The sequence below is a fragment of the Amblyomma maculatum genome, chromosome 4 (genome assembly GCF_055883805.1).
Source record: "Amblyomma maculatum isolate TAMU_Amacu chromosome 4, ASM5588380v1, whole genome shotgun sequence".
NCBI classification, from domain to species: Eukaryota; Metazoa; Arthropoda; class Arachnida; order Ixodida; family Ixodidae; genus Amblyomma; species Amblyomma maculatum.
In genome coordinates, this window is record NC_139347.1 from 56,288,201 (window position 1) to 56,304,956 (window position 16,756).

General features: G+C 45.0%; 1 protein-coding gene across 6 annotated transcripts in view; it reads left to right on the top strand.

Moving 5' to 3' along the window:
• Positions 1-16,756, top strand: part of LOC146191104 (uncharacterized) — a 145,606-nt gene that overhangs the window by 126,308 nt on the left and 2,542 nt on the right. For 2 of the 6 annotated variants that reach the window (XM_084601578.1, XM_084601579.1), the window contains exons 13-19: positions 2,731-2,873; positions 4,133-4,399; positions 8,700-8,858; positions 11,304-11,614; positions 11,956-12,108; positions 15,043-15,076; positions 16,053-16,100. In XM_084601578.1, the coding sequence (XP_084457704.1) occupies positions 2,731-2,873; positions 4,133-4,399; positions 8,700-8,858; positions 11,304-11,614; positions 11,956-12,108; positions 15,043-15,076; positions 16,053-16,100 (1,115 nt within the window). The remainder of the gene's footprint in view (positions 1-2,730; positions 2,874-4,132; positions 4,400-8,699; positions 8,859-11,303; positions 11,615-11,955; positions 12,109-15,042; positions 15,077-16,052; positions 16,101-16,756) is intronic. The other 4 variants (XM_084601580.1, XM_084601581.1, XM_084601582.1 and 1 more) reach the window with 3 other exon arrangements.

The window sequence follows — 16,756 nt, forward strand, 5'->3', positions numbered from 1 at the left end:
CTACTACTACTACTACTACTACTACTACTACTACTACTACTACTACTACTACTACTACTACTAAATAATAATAATACACAGTAATATTTTTCTGCTAATTATTATTATTAATATTATTATTATCGTTAGTAGTAATAGTAGTATAGAGAAAGACTCGTTTCACGAAATTGGCACTGATTTGTCTAGTTAACGGCCGAATTAACTGGCCAAATATTTTCACAGTTTTAATTATTAATAATAATAATGATTGGTTCACAGGAATGGAAAGGCGCAGTATCTGTCACACTTGTGTCTGTGGATACAAAAGGATGAAGTTGTCCACAAACGCAAGTGTGACAGATACTGCGCCTTTCCCTTCCTGTGAACCAGTTAATATTATTATCATTATTAATTAAAACTGGGAAGATATTTAGCCAGTTAATTTGGTCGTTACCTACAGACAATTCAGTGCCAACTTAGTGAAACGAGTCTTCCTCTGTACTACTACTACTACTACTACTACTACTACTACTACTACTACTACTACTACTACTACTACTACTACTACTACTAATAATAATAATAATAATAATAATAATAATAATAATAATAATAATAATAATAATAATAATAGTAGTAGTAGTAGTAGTAGTAGTAGTATATGCTTTCTCAAGCTAGTGCCGCGTCCAACATGACGCCCATTGAAAAAGCATGCGCCGCTAATCGCTAGGCTGCTCAGCTCCTGGGGGCGGTAGATGCTAGTCGGAACAGCCCGCTTTCTCCGTCTCTTCTGTCGTTTTGTCCCTTGCGGAGCCAGCGTACCCAGCAAACCCAAATACGCGTCACGGTGGGTATTGTTTATACCCCCTGAACCGCGCCGTAAGGGAAGGGAATTTGATTTTAAAACTCTGTCCTGGTGTGCGTTAAGACAGAACGAATTCATACTTTTAGCCACCCTCTATGGTTAAGTTCTTTAGCCAAATGAGTGGCGCAGATAGCGTTTTGGGAGCTAAAATAAAAACGCATGCGTTCTCCTTGAACCAACAATTGGTGGCGCCCGATCTCTCATCAGTTCATCTGTGTGTCACCGACGCTGCGCTGGCAAGAAACTCCAGACTCTGGTGCCTTTGTTTTAAACACAAGGCCTACAAAGGCATTGCACGATAGCACTCAGAACAGACGATCAGTGAGCTGTCTAAAAACCACTCTCCCCCGGCGTGCAGAACAAAAGGGAGAGATTCCACTTGTTTAAAAAAGGCAGAAGAGTCCGTTGGGGAATGCAGACGACGCGGTGGCTCGGCGCCAGCGTGGCTGTTGGGATTTGCGTAGCGCTGGCGCCATTGCCTTTGTCGGATTTGCATCACAACGCGCCCGCTGGACCCATGCTCGTGCGGCGAGTCCCGGAAGACGAGAAGAATGCCCGCAAGCAGCGCGGAGGGGCGCTTCCGGCCTTCGGGTCTTTGTCGGGCGCGCGGCTAGCCACTGTAGCTTCGGTTTGCGACGCCAAAACGAAAGCTTTTCCGGCGCGCGTGGCGCCTGACCGTACGTCAGCGCAACGTGGGTGTCCTCATTAGGGCGGCACAGTGTATGGGGCCGCGAGACGCGGTTTACGCGCGGCCAACTGTGGACGGCCTTCGCATCTCCGCATTTACTCTCGTTAGGACCAAGGTTCCGCGTGGATTTCATTCGTTTGTACCGGTTACGTTGCGTGTCGAGGTTGGAGCGGAGGAGTGACATGCAGGGGGCGCTGTGACACTTATTCGCAATTAAGGACGGGCCTACCAATGTAGGCTGCCTTCGTGCACCCGGGAAGTTGGGCCGATAAACGGATTGCAGAAACCTAGACACCAGCTTCTCTGCAGAGCAAAAACCCCTTCACCATGGCGGCCAAACCTGTTTTGGTTGCAGAAGTTGGGTGCAGAGCAGAATACTTCTATGTCCAGGCTGATGTCATTCACAAACCTGGCCAGCAGAATTCCTTGGCTATTGAAACCCTGGAGGAGGTAGGGGTGGAGGAGGCGCTATGAATGGTACTCACTAAGCACTCGCTTCGCGGAGGGGTTCTTAATCCCATAACTGCGGCAGCAAACAGATGGGTGTCAGAAATGAATGTGGTCATTATTGTCACAATAGACGTATCCTCCACTGCACCCAATTTCTGCCCCCAAAACAGGTTTGGCCGCCATGGTGAAGGGGTTTTTGTTTTTCAAAGGAGCTGACTTCTAGGTTTGTCCTAAAACAATTTGCATGACCTGTGGTTATGGCTCTGCAGTGGTTAGAATAGTTTCAGCTAACAAATGCATACGGTAAGCATGTTTGGAGCACTTGCAATCTCACTAATTTTGCTTTGCATGCGCGCGAAATATTCGTGCTTGCGTGAACCGCACTTCAGCGCAGAAATGCGCCTCGGAGAACCATGTTCCATCATGATCACAGTCGCCCTCTGTGATTCCGATTAGGCCATCATTTCACGAGCGATCACAGATGCTCAGAGCAAGCGACTCGAAGCGCACTAATAATCACAGTTCTGGTAGGCTGTATAGCTCTCAGACTGTGCTGTATCGGATGTAGGCTATCTAATGAATAGCGAGCATCCATGGATGGGTATGCATAGCAGCTTTTCTATGCAATAACGACGTGGCTCATCCAGATGTTTTCGAGTTCGAGGGCACGCTGCATAGTAATCGCTGATATGCTTGCCCTCTGACGCACTCTTCTGTTTCGCTCATTTCATGTCATGACTTCTCGCAGAGCAACTGATGGTAGAGTTCCGGGAGGTGCACAAAAAGATGTTCGGCTCTTCGCCTGCTGCACCGTCGGAACGCACTGGGTCCCAGCAGTCGCAAGTCGACGCTGAACTTCGCAAAACGGCTGCTCTCATCAACGCCCAGGAGGTATGCACACTTTAGAAGGCCTGCGGTTTTCTGTGTGCACCCGACGCGAAACGTTTATGGAAAACAATACTGATGAAAAGAGATTACTTTAATCATCGCTGCTACAAGTACTATATACCTTTGTGAACTATATATAGCAGCACTATGACTCAATTAATGAGGCAAAGTCACCTTACATTAAATTCCTAATCGTGAATGTATGTAATGTATGGTGATGTGTATGGCCAATTCCTGTGCTTTCTGCGCTTTATGCTTCGCGTAACATGGGCTGCAGTATTTTAACATTTTACTGCACAGGTGGTGGAGGACCTGAGCTGTAAAGCTTTTGCATAGAGTGCTTTGATGTGCATGACCGCATTTTTTTGTGCATTTGCAAGTTTGTTTTTAGACCAGTTCACGTTGCTGTTTGTACAAGTGCACTGCACTTGTTTGTTCTTTTAATTGTACAGTGGCTGGAATAACCGGGTTGATAATTTTACTGGCTGCTTGATAGTGCGTGTGAAGGTCAAGTGTCTACATTCTATTAGGGACATTACAAACTAAAACATTAATTTACTGCTTCCAGTAGCACTCATTCCTCATTTCCCCCCACCTTCAGAAAAACAAAAAAAGAAAGATTAATTTTGTCACATTTTATGAATACTATTTCAAGCCTCCTGCAGTCGGTATCATTTTTCTTTTTGTGTCTTGTACAGCTGACCTTCTAAATCTTATTTTAGATCACACTCAGAACACAAGTATGCATTCTTGCTACTTCAGCTCCAGGCTGGTCCAATGGGTCACCATCCCTTGAGCTCGGCAATGTCACCTGTGCACTTCACCTTAGACTAGCTCTGGGTTGAGTGCTTCTCCCCCGTTATAGCAAAATGTTTCAGCTTGCATTAACCCAGGGTGAACTGAGAATATTACTCGGTTCTGCATACGACTGTCAGTGTGATCTAATAGTATATTCTGTCATGTTTTAGTAGAGTACGCTGACTTCATTTGGATGCGATCGACTGATATTAGGCGTAGCACTGTAGCGTAATTGCAGTGTAGTGCCCAGCGGTCATGATGGCTGCGGTAAGTTGTGGCAGAAGTGTTGCCAGAGAAGCGTGTACGTCAAAACCGAACACGGTGAAATGAAGTGTGTACTTCCAGCCCTTGGTTTTCGTTGGTGTATACACAAGACACACACAGATCGAACCTTAAGCCCCACCTGTGTGCATCACTAACCCACTTACCGATGGGCACACGGCTGGCTTCCGGAACCGCTGCAGGCCCAACAGGTGAAGGCGCCAATGGATCATGCTCGGGGCGAGCAGGCTAAGGACGATAAAGCTGCGCCGGCCGCAGCAGCAGCAGAAATAGGCAAGGACAGTGATAAGGACAAGGCTCAGGACGAGTCTAAGAACAGGGCCGTCACAAGCCCCATCGACCCGCAGTCCAGCGTCGAAGAGTTACCTCCGGAATTGCACTCGACCGTGTCGGCAGGCCCGACGGGACCGGGCTACGTCACAGACTACGCCACGATCAATCAACTCAGCGTAAGCTACTTGCCTGCAAAGATGATGACGCACGGAAAGTATCGTCTCTCGCGTTCGAAGCATGTGTGCATGCGTGTTGCACGTCCACTGGACATCTATACGTAACTGGCAATATTTGCTGCACACATCTATCCAGCGTTGCGATCTTGACAAACAGTGCCACCAGAACAAACATGGCTCTTGTACGGGACACTGAGAGCTCGGCGTTACTGCGCATGCGCGAGAATGTGATAATCTTGCGCATGCGCGTGGCTTCTAAACTTGCGAACTGCTTTTTGTGGCTCTGCAGCCAAGGCTAGGTAGGAAAGAGAAGACAAGCCTTTGTCATCGTGTCGTGGCATGTATTGTTCGGAGTAGGGGTGTGGTGCAGGGTTGCCAAGGCTAAGGTAGCCCATTCTGCAAGGGATGGGGACAGCAGCACTTTGCCTTCCTTTTCCTGCCTAGCTTTCGATGTAGAGCCATAGAAATTTGTCCGAGAGTATAGCCCTTGCCAGCTTTCATAATTGAGCCATATGCCAATCTGCTATAGATGAGCTGCACTGGCATCATTAGTGCCCGTCATTCTGGGGACCATGGATAGTGCCTCCTGTATCCTTTCAGTGCCCGGTAATTTGCCCTGAAAACACCTCCTTTACATGCCTGGGGACCGCATGGGGACACCATGTAAAAAAGGTTGACTCTGCGTGAGAGAGCACAAGGAAGCCTTGTTCAAAGCAGTTCATCGGAGATCGTTCCAGCTGTTGCTATTAGTATTTTCAATGCTTGTGCCTGGCGTTACCAGCATGTGTTTTCGTATCGCTGCATGATTGAGGTGCACTAAAATATCATATTCCTTTGTGCAAGTCATATAAAAATATGAAATCCATCTGACAATGGAGTTGTGAAAAAAAAAAAAAAAAGAAAGGTCTTATAGTGATTCGCCAACGTGGCTGAATACCGAATGATGGGTCGGCCTATTTTAAGGCATGCCCTGGACATCTCAAAAAAGGTTTTATTGGGGGAAAAAAAGATGACAATTGATAAAAGGTGCTTGCACAGCAAATTTAATACGAGAGTGTAGCAAGAAGACATAAAAAATAGGGATTGCTTTAAAGGGCGAATGGGTGTTTCCACAGCATGTACATCAGACAGGCTGCTGTTGTCATTGGCTGGCTGGAAAAGGGAAGTTCTGAAAGAGAATCAAATTTTCCTTGTGAGCTATGACCCTTATAGGATGAATGTAATGAAACTTGCCGAACTTGGCACCCTATAATACAAAATCAAACACTTTCGAAATCGTGTACTCTTGATGTTGGTGAATCATGCACTTTTAGCACTCTGTGTGGCAAAGCTATTAAAGTGCTGAGACGATCATGACAAGATGCCCTGAATAAAACTGACAAAGCTTAGAAAGCTGTGCGCTTCTTCAGGTGTCTTAATTTCGCAAACTACGCGTTTTGCATCATCGATAGCCATGGCGCATAAGGTGGCATAAAGCCGCACTAGTTGAGGCATGCAGATTTTCTCAGAGTGCAAGTGCACTTTCAGTCTCTTGTGATGGGCAACGAGCGGGAAAACAAATTTGAGTATGCAGCACTCACCCTCTCGTGTCCTGGTCGCATTTCCACCCGATCATTGCTCTGGCAGGCGTCCCGCATCGCATGCGAATACAAACTTGGCTTCACGCACAGACGATATGGGCAAGTGTACAACAAGTAACCGAGAACCCTGTGTTGGCGTTGCTCCCTTCAGTGGAGCCGTGTACTAGCGCGACACTCTGTGTATATTTTCTTTTTTCAGGCACTGAAAGAATATTAGAGGCAATGCCATGAAGCACAGCAAGAAACTGCGCTGTATCTACTTATAGAAATAGTATATGTTTCGACACACACTTTGCATGCTATATATAGACTACCACCATGACCTCTGTGATGTCATGAGCCACGCGTATATAGCACACCAGCTAATGTCACGATCAGTTCTGTATATCATGAGAATTGTGTGATGAAAAAAAAAAAAATTGTCAAAAGCAAACTAAATGATCAGGCCGAAAACAACTTGGCAGAACTTTTTGCTTCTTTCTTACCTTTTTTTTTCCGGCAACCATATTCTAGGACCTGCAGTGAACTAGTTCTTCGTTTGCCCTGTTCTCAGATATGCGTAAATTAGGTTTTCCGTCAAAAGTAATTTATCGTGCTAGAAGAAAAAAAAAATAGGAGATTCACGAAGCATTACGCAGCCGAGAAGTTCTCCAACTAGGTTCCATGAAACTCTGGAAGTTCCACTGGCTACTTTTATGGGTTCTGCAAGCTCCCACAGTACTACTCCTCCCCCTCCTTTTCCCACTTATTGCTACGCGTGAACCAGGCACAGTGTTTGGTTCATTAATATCTAATTAATATCTATTTAGAGTGTTAGCATTTTTTATTCTAGTTTTTCTCAGTTTCACACCATCAGAGTAGGCATTGTTCACAGATCAGGCCTTGGCACATCATACCAACATGCAGCATGCCACCGGCACACTCATGCACGTGACAACTAAAGACGTGGGCTGCACAGCCTGTTGTCCAAGCCAAGATAGAGAGGCATGCATAGCTTATTGGGCGTTTTGCCGGACGCTTCAATGGCACCTCCGGCAAACTCATTTCTACCTTAAAACCAGTATCTGCCGAAGTGTAAAAATATGCCTACGCCATGCTGGCGCCAGAACAGGAGGTGCAGATAACCAATAAAAGGCCGAGCGAGCCAATGCATTTAGGTGGCGTTGGCCGAGAACGCAAACGAGATTAAATTTTGGTCTTGTAACCGTAGTTTTCTGCATTCTTGTTGTATGAGTGAGAGGTAGGCATTTAAATAATCAGCTGATTGCCAAAACCATGAAAACCAACAAATTCTTACAAAAGAGAATGAAACGATGAAAAAAATCGGGATAGGTTCATAGGGGGGATCCTTGGGTCCTTAGCACATATTATTTACTGTTTGTGTTCCCTGAGGCAAAATGTTGAGAACCCTTGATGTAGCTTAAGAGAACTTCTTGTTGGGCTTGTTGGTAACTGATCATTTTAAATTTAAAGACGTCAACCTTACCCCCCCCCCCCCCCCCCCCCCCACACACACACACACACACTCGCTCTTTGTCCCGTTTTGCTTCCCTTGATGTAGCTGTAAGCATGGGTGGAATCACACGGAAAAAAAAAAAAAAAGGAACTGCGCAGTGCTTATGAGACTTCCTAGACAGCTCTATACGTTTATTTGTCGGCCGGGATACCAGAAAGGTAGCTAAAAAAGAACACAACATCGACTAACTGCTGACAGAATTGCAGCCTATGTATTCGAGTGCAGGTTACGAGGTGAAAGTGGTGTCTTATGTCAGGTGTCTCAGGGAAGCCTGCTACTATTGTTTAAAAACAGGCCGTTAGAGGTAAAAGGACTCTGAGAACAGGTCGACCATGTTTAGTAAGGTAATTAAATAAAGTTCAATCGTTCATTTTTTAACTATTACAGATAGACGCCTATAATTGCAATTAGATTTGAAGCTGATCATTAAGTCACATCAGTCATTAGAAATTTGAAATGACAACTATTTTTGGTGCTGCGGCTCAGCAAATTTCGGTTATTTCATGTGCTGTTCGAAAGCCACATGCCAGTAGTGAATGTTACTGTGTGGTGCACGAGTCATGCGACCTTCTCGTTCCCACCTTGGCATAAGCAGTTAGTAGCAGTGTTTCAGCATGAGCATATGCAGGAACACTATGCAGCGCATCTAGCGCAGGCAGAATAGAGAAGATCACGTGAGCCGTGAAGTGATAGAGGCCACTGTGCGCTCACAGGATCAGGTGGGAAATGGCTGATATTTGTTGTGCCACAACATCAAGAGCTGTTGCATTTTCCGAGTTCTAAAGATATATAACTGAAATGGTTCATGTAGCTGACGTCGCAACTTTGAAATGAAGAATCCCCTTAGACACTTGAAGAAGATGAGCTACTAAGCTAAACCTCTGACTTTTCATCCATGCAGTGCAGATACTTATGCGCCCTTCACTCATTCAGAAGTGCACTAAGCTAATTGGGAGCTTCTTTGTAAAGGAGATAACAGCTGACGTCGGACATATATCGTCGCATGCATACGACGCATTTGTTGGTGACATAAATAGGGCAACTGATATCGTTACTTGTGCAGATATGTGGTGGTGTATGTATGTGTGCGTGCATTGAGGAGAATGGTTGCATGATTTTTTTGTTTTTTTTTGCTCGGCTTGTCGTCCTCATGGGTGGAGCGAATGTGTGTCGTCACTAACGTGCGGTGTCCTGTGCTTGCCAGGAGGTCACGTCGTCGATCGAACAGTCCAGCGACGTCGCCGGCAATGGCGGCGGTGGGGGCCGCAAGCGTCAGTGGCCGGCTTACGTGCCGCCCACGCATCCTAACCCGCACATGTTTATTCAGCCCGCCGCCGGTGCTGACAAGGGCCCTAACGGCTTGGTAAATGGACGCCTATGCTTGCCTCTCTCTATTAACTGCCTGCTTTGCTGCTACTGTTTGCTGCTTTGTGGCTGCTATGGGGAGAATGCCGTTCACACCGATCTCTAGTTGTCATAGCAAATCGGAAAATGGCCAAATCGTTTTCTTACAGGAACCTGATCCCAGTAAGGATGGCTTGCACAGGTATCGTAGCAGCCACCGTGTTGGTGGATCAGGACTTTGGTGTAAGGCTGCGTGCTTATCTAACCCGCTTATTGTCATCTGCTCCAGTGTGCACTGTGGAATCTATGCCCGGTCCACCATCAGGGCACCCATGATGTCGTGTGCACGTCATCTGCGCTGCGCGTTTAATGTGTATTCAGCATCATTTGGAATGCACAGATTTACTTCAAATTTCTAGGTACCTGGCAGGCACCAAACCAACAAAAGGCTTTTCTACTTGTAACATCAGGTTGCTTGAAGCATGACAGGTATAAAGTGGCTCAGGAACACCGTCCATGGTTGCCGCAGCTTGAGAGCTTGCGGCTTTCCTTTGTCATATGATTTCGAGCGTGCAGGAAAAGACAGTGGGTAGGCCCGCTATGGCGCTTGCGGAGCGAAGCCCGCAATGCTCGCTTCAATGCTTGACCACAAAACGATTTTCATATCGACCGGTGGGTGCAAGCAACTTGAAAACGCTGGGCTGGTACAAAAATACCTTAACTACTGCACCTTTATTTGAGTTCACACATACGAGGAAAAAAAAGCAAGAAAGCCTATCGGAACATTGTTGGCGCTTATGTCTAAAAATGTGCCATTTGTAACACAAAGGCATGCGCACAAGGTGTCCTCTTTGCTTTGCCCTTGTGTTATGGGTGCTACGCTTTTTGTCATGTGCAACCAACTCACATAAACAGGTACCCCGACAGTGCTCATATAGTTGTTATGCAACACTTCGCATCGAGTGGAACAGTGATATGAAATTGAGTATTAACAGCCTGAGTGGTTATGCCCATCTATGCCATACCCTCAGCCCATCCTGGTCGCTCTAGAGGGTTGCGTAATGCTCAGCACGGTACAGCAATAAGTAGGTTGTCAAGGGCAGTCTTTTACTCTTACTTCTATATCTTGGTAACGATACTGAGAGGTTTAGGTGCCTTTGCAAATGCCATGAAGAACAGGGTCAGTAAAGACTTATGGGACAACTAGAGTGCTAATTTCAGCTGTCGAAGCAGGAAAGCATGCATATACTTGGTGCGTGCCTGGAAACAACGCAACCAGAAATGTCGGTATGTAGTGGAAGTGCCCTTGTTCATTGGCACTGCCGAGAGTGTGCACATCTGGCACCTGTGTCGCAAACGAGTCATCCAGTGGACAGTTCTATACTCTGAGATAAGTGAGAGATAAGTCCACAATGAGATAAGCACTGATTATCTCCAGCTTGGGAGAACTAAATATCCATTGAACACTGGTAGCTCATGGTGCTGATTGGTTGCAGCTCGGATAAGCTGCCAACGTTTACAAAACCTTATGCCTCAGCAGAACTGAAAACTTATACCTCATTAGCTCAGTCACTCAGCACGAAGACCTATTAGGGTTGTGTCGGATACCTGATTGAGAGGATGCAGCGCTTCTCACTGGACAGGCCGCAAACTACAGAACGCAGGGAGGGGCCGAGACCTTTTGCCTGGTCACAATAAGGAAACTTCTGCCTGCAGATGGGAGAGGAGGAACCAATTATTTTCGTCAAATTATCTCTCATCAGCAAGTAAAAAATGCGTCCTTTTTAAAAAATAAAGCTAGGCATATTTGTTGGAAACGGCAGTCAACCTTTGCTGTGATTGCCATTTAACTTGTCTTGCTGTCATTAATTTACATTTTGTTTCTAGCAAGCACCGCATTGCATGCTTGGGGCCTCCACAATTTGAAATAGCCAGTGGTATCGGATGTCATTATTTCCATACCACAGGCCAGAACATGTGGAGGTCTGGTTGAATGCACAGTTCATTAAACCAGCATAATGCGGGGCTGCAGTAATTCCCTGATTGCAGGTGCACAGTACACACCTTTGCAGCTGGAATGACAGCAAGGACGAGCTTTTCAGATTTTTGACCATGCGTGTGACATCGACGAGTATTCAGACTACAAATGCATAGTGCAGGGACAGCATGCCGTCCATACTTTTTACTCCGAATTCAGGACGAAACCTTCACACAATGTCTGAACTTATTCAAGTTGATGAAAAAGATGAAACCGCCACCTTCACAAGACTGAGTGGCGAGGAGGTTGTAGTATGTGAATTCTGCAATATCAGACCACTTTAGCGAGGGACCTAGCTATGGGAGTTGTCTTGCTGTAAGGGGGTGTAGGCCAAGGGTTATCCCACATGTTCCTAACTTCCTCTCAGCCACTATCTTGGGCCTAAGTGCGGGGCGAGCTAAGCCAGCATCTCTGTGTTCCGCGCAGACTGCAAAAAAGGTCGAGCGGCCCATCGCGCGTGCAACACATGTGGCCAAGGGACCAGCACCCAAGCCTCCTGTGGCAGCAGGAGCGAAGGATGTGCCCATCACGGACAGCCGAGGCCCCGACTCCAAACCCCCAAAGAGTTTCTTTGGCCCCAAGCCTCTGGTCACCATCGGGAGCTACCCGGATGGCAGCAACCCTAGGCCCAACCGGTTTGCTCGGCCCGCGAATATTGAAATCGTCGATGCTGACAAGGGGCAAGTGCTCATCCTTCCAGCTGGCATGCGTAATCATCTCTACATGGCTTCTGAACCGTAGGTGGAGTTTTGACATCTAGGTCTGGCCAAGCTTTTTGGGCAGAGGGGGAAAGGAGGGTATTCATCAGCTCGACTGGTTTACCAGAACTAACGTCCTGCTCTGGCTGTCCTTCTCTGACTACCAGTCATATTTACCATGCCCTGGCAGGACATTCTACCCTTTCTCACAAAGCAACTATTCTTAACACTCTGGGATTTCCTTTTGAGAAATTTCATCTTAAAGGCGAAGTGTATGTGACCAAAGCTGATGTTCTCTGCTCATGTCTGCATGAACTGTAGTTTTCCAGTGCGAATGTTAGCTAAGTGATTTAGAGTGACCTGGCACACCAATATTTCAGGACGACCACACTGGACTCGTCAGGCAAATCTAGTGGTGCGCGGACACCGTCTCCTGGTCGCACGCAGTCGCCAGATGGCCCCAAGATGACCGTCAGTATCAACTGCAAGGCACCCAACCGGCCCAGTCTCAGTACCCGCTTCAGCACAAATACGTGAGTTTGTCACCGAATTATTATTCATGTACCAGTTCGTCCTCCACATATTTGTGAAAGCAAGAAGAGTGTGGATGTTATATAAACCAGCAGCAAGACACAATCCATAGGCATCTGGACAGAAGGCGGGGACCCAGAATTTTGGATAGTGTGTATGTATAACACACACACACATTGTGTTCACTAACAAAAACAAAAAGCTACAGAGCTCGATTAGCACAAGTCCTGCATAATCATATGAAATGCCCTTCAGGATGGCAAGGCAACTTTGCACATTACACTACACACTATGGTTAATGTTGCCAGTCATGTCATGGCAATGAAAGAAAGATTGGCTGTGCTTGTTAATGAAGATAGCGAATGATTCCAGCAGAAAATTTTGACGTTTTCTTTTTCTAAATTGAGAGAGATTTGCGCAGTTTCACTGTGTGATGCAGGGCTGTGGTGTCAATTGCCAGCTACATTTTAACAGAAAATCTTGACGGCTACGCTTAGAAGAGAGAGGTTAACACCCCCCCTAGCATCTCGTCTCCTTGTAGACCCTCTTTGCGTCTTTTCCCTTCCAATGAAATTTTTACCATATCACTGCTGTAAGTCTCCCAACCTGACCTATAAATATGCCTCTAAAAAGCTTGTATGTTTGCACCGCACTGGAAGGAAAAGACAGGCTGGTAGGTTATTATGCAAGACACATTCAACGAGACTGAGATAGCACTTATTTTAGTCCCTCTTACATGTAACCGAAACAAAAATTTTTGCTTGATTTGTATAGTTTAGACTGCATTAATAATAACTGGTTCATAGTTTAGACTGCATTAATAATAATTGGTTCACAGGAAAGGAAAGGCACAGTATCTGTCACATTTGCTTTGTGGACACCTGAACCACACCTTAGAGGAAGGTGGGAGTGAAAGAAGAAAGAGAGAAAAGAGTGCGGTACTGGAGGGCCCTGGAGTAAATGTGGTCTTCTTTAACACTCCCGCACAGTAGTCAGTGTCTTACGGTGGGGGCAATTATAATGCTATTTTGGTGGTTGCCAAGCAAACCCTCCAGCTCCCATCTACCCCTATAGATTTGTATAAACAAGGGTTTGCCCCTCCTCCAAAAAGTTCTGCAGATGTCCTCAACCCTACAAGGGATTATGAAACGAGACGCGAAATCATTTTGCACCAATGGTACTCATTTAAGGATACTAAACAGGCAGATTTGATTAACACAACAGGTTTCTTAAAAGACATAGTATCATATATGTAAAGTGTCATATACCTGGGCCAAATCATTATTCATTCTTTCTAAATCGTTACTTTTACAAACCATGTCAAGTGCTAAACCTTTTATAAATTTTCTCAAGGGAAAAATCACATGGAACATGACAGCCAACCCAATGGCATGCAGAGCTTCCTTGGAATCAGTGCATGATTATTAGGCTGCAAAGCACGAAAACCCACTGTTGTGTTGTCCAGATTGTTTGGCCCAACTGTTGAATGCATCTACATAATTGCATATTTGAACCAGTTCTTTGAACAATTGCTGCTGTGATGGATACAAAAAATCCATTGGTCATTTATCATTGTAGTAATGTGAATTTTGATGACAGCTGGGGTGGTGCAAAGCGTTTGCCAGTTGGTAGGGGTTGCAGGATGCCCGTTACATTTATGCCGCTCCATTCGCATCGTTGGCATCACGGGCAAGTTCTAGTGCAATGAATTGCCGAGAGAGTTGGAGTAGCCAGGGGCAGTAACGAGGCATGAGTAGTGAGATGGAATTTGTGGAGCATTGGCGTAAGAGCGAATGGAAAGTGTCTAGTAATGCACGACTGCGTGTCAACTGTAGGACTGTGAGCCTTCAGTGTGCAGCAAGGGGGAAAGTATCAGTGACATCATGATTATTTCACCTAAAATGTTTCATACAGCGTTGCTGCAACAGATGCAGATTCAAGAAATGTTATACATGGGAAAACTATGGTGAAGTCTGCTTCTGCAGTGTAAATCAAATGGACGCACTCCCCTCCCCAGCTGCCCTTTCCAAGAGCAACCCAAAAATCCGCTTCTGCTGTGTAAATGAGCCGTTTGCATAAAAATCAATAGGGTGATAAAATTGAGGGACCCATAGTTTTGACTACGCAATAAAAATTTATTGCTCAGCAATTTATATCTTAAAATTACTAATTTTATGCGTTACTTCATCATGCTGTCTGTAGAAGTGTGAAATGTGACATTATGACAGGCATCACGCATTAAATACGCACCATGTCTTTCTTTTTTTCATTTTCCAAAGATACGGTGAAGGATCACCACAATCTATAGTTGTTACAATCCTTGAAAACGAGACAATAATCACTAGATTGAGGTGCCAACATTTACACTTTACGCAATAGTTTACACAGCTTGTCCAGTTAAAAAGGTGTCTTCATTGCCATAACTTATAATTGAAAGAAATGTTTACAAAATTGGCATCGGCATGTGGTGACTACTGGAGCTAATCGAGATGTGATGTGTTGGTGCCAAGATACAGGGTGCTTTTGCATTATATGTTTGAAAGTGGCTTTCCGAATCCATAGTTCATATCTGCATTGAGTTCTCAATGTGGAAGTGCCCCAGAGGCCACAGACCACTATTACGTCATACCCTTAAGGTGGAGCTTAGGTGCCCCCCTAATCTATTCTTGATTTACCCCTAGCTAATATTGTTATTCTAATAAGCCTTTTATAGTCAAGGCTCACTCAAGCAGTAATAACAAGGAGAAAGAAATACAAGACTTCCCATCGATTTCACTATGGTGTGATTTAGTTGTAATTCGCGATGTGGATTGAGTTATAAATAGAAAGCTGTAACTCCTTCTCATTTGAAGACATGTGAAATAATTGGTTATGCTTGTCTTTTGACGCCGAGAGTTACTCAGTGAGCCCTTGTGTTTTATTTTCTTGCTTTTCAGCAATGCAACACAGCCTGTTCTGGCAAACCTTGTGGTGAGTGACTATTTTGTACATAAATGAAGGCGCCATGTTAGTTTTATGAACATTTTGAAGGATAGTGTGCATAAACTATGGCGCTCTTAATGACAGTGCTGCTTAATGTGCCACCTCTTCAGTGCATTAAAGGAGTAATAACACTACATTTTAAAAGTATTAAAAACTGTCTGAAGGTTTCCTGAATGTACTAAGAAGCATACAGCGAAAGGACAAAGGCAAGAAAAGAAAATTTATTTTAACCAATGCAAATTTAAGCTCAATTATCACAAACAGCATCAGCATGACACTCAGACAGGGCTCACAAGCATGCAACTCAAGATATGCACATTCGTGGCCAGTGCGTTGGCATAAACATTTCACTTCTGGAAGATCTGTGTGGCACGTGCGGTGGGAAGTTGCCAGTGCTGTGTTTCATGTTTCAGTAAATGGCCTTCCCTGGTCCTTTTAAACGCCCTCACAATGCCTGGCAACACCTTGCTCGCCCTCCCAAAAAGACACAAGACAGTCACCATTACCTTCTCTTGCTACTTCACAGCCAATTAGCAACACCTTCACTTTATTGTACACGCACCTAAACTTTAACAACGCTCCCTCAAGGAAAAAAATCTTGGGATAAGGCTACCGCACTCCATGCTCGTAGTTAAAAACCACACTGTCACGCACAGAATCTCCAATGTAAAGGGTGGTCCACATTTAGTGCGAACATGCAAGCAGGTGGTTGTTTACTTTAGAGCGAAATTGCGTCCGACCTGACTGAGCATTAAACAGCGCCACTCTGATTCAGTGCGTGGGCCAGGTCGGGCGCAGTTTCAGAGTTAAGATCAGAGGTAAGAGAGCATCTGCTCGTGTGTTGGCACTAAATGTGGACCACCCTGTACCTTAAGTTTTAGCTGCTATCTGGTACTCTACTGCTGTGTTGCTTGCACAAACGCAAATAATTGTCTCTATATGATCACCATAATTTGTTTTTCAGAATGACGTGACTGAAGGAGCTGTTGTGAAGACATTGACATTTAAAAAGGTACTGGATAACTCATTTTACATTTTGCCAAAATGGGGTTCTTTTTAAAAATAGACACTGTATACCATGGAAATATGTTTGGCACAGAGTAGCTAGGAAAACATATGAAATTTGTTGCAGAATTATGTGTACACATGCAACAGACATCAGCATGCGTGTCTCAACCTTTTAAAAAAGCCCGATTTGCACACACACTGCTAGCTTCATTGAAAGTTTTTGAAGTTGACACTTGTCAGCCGCTTGACAAACCAGCTTAGATAACGTTTACGAAGTTGAAACATTGCGTTTATGGGAAACTGCATGATTCTCGTTTGGGAGGAAAGGGCATAATTTGTGACATAACTGCTCATGCTCAGAAGCGGTCTGAAAGCAGAAATACTTCAAAAAGTAAACTAAGTTCGTATATGCATTTTTAACTGAATGGGAAAGCTTAAATTGGGATTTGAAGTGAGTTGCGAAACAAATAGACTGCCGGAAATGTGTGCCACAATTATAAACTAAGTAGCATGCCACGACTGCAGAGGACAAAGTAAAAGCAAACTGCAACTGCTACATTCCAATTATGCAAACCTTGCAGTAGGATTTGGCTTTAATAATGAAGCAGGATGGCCCCATAATAATGTGGTTGGGCTCTACCTTCATCTGTCATTTGCAAG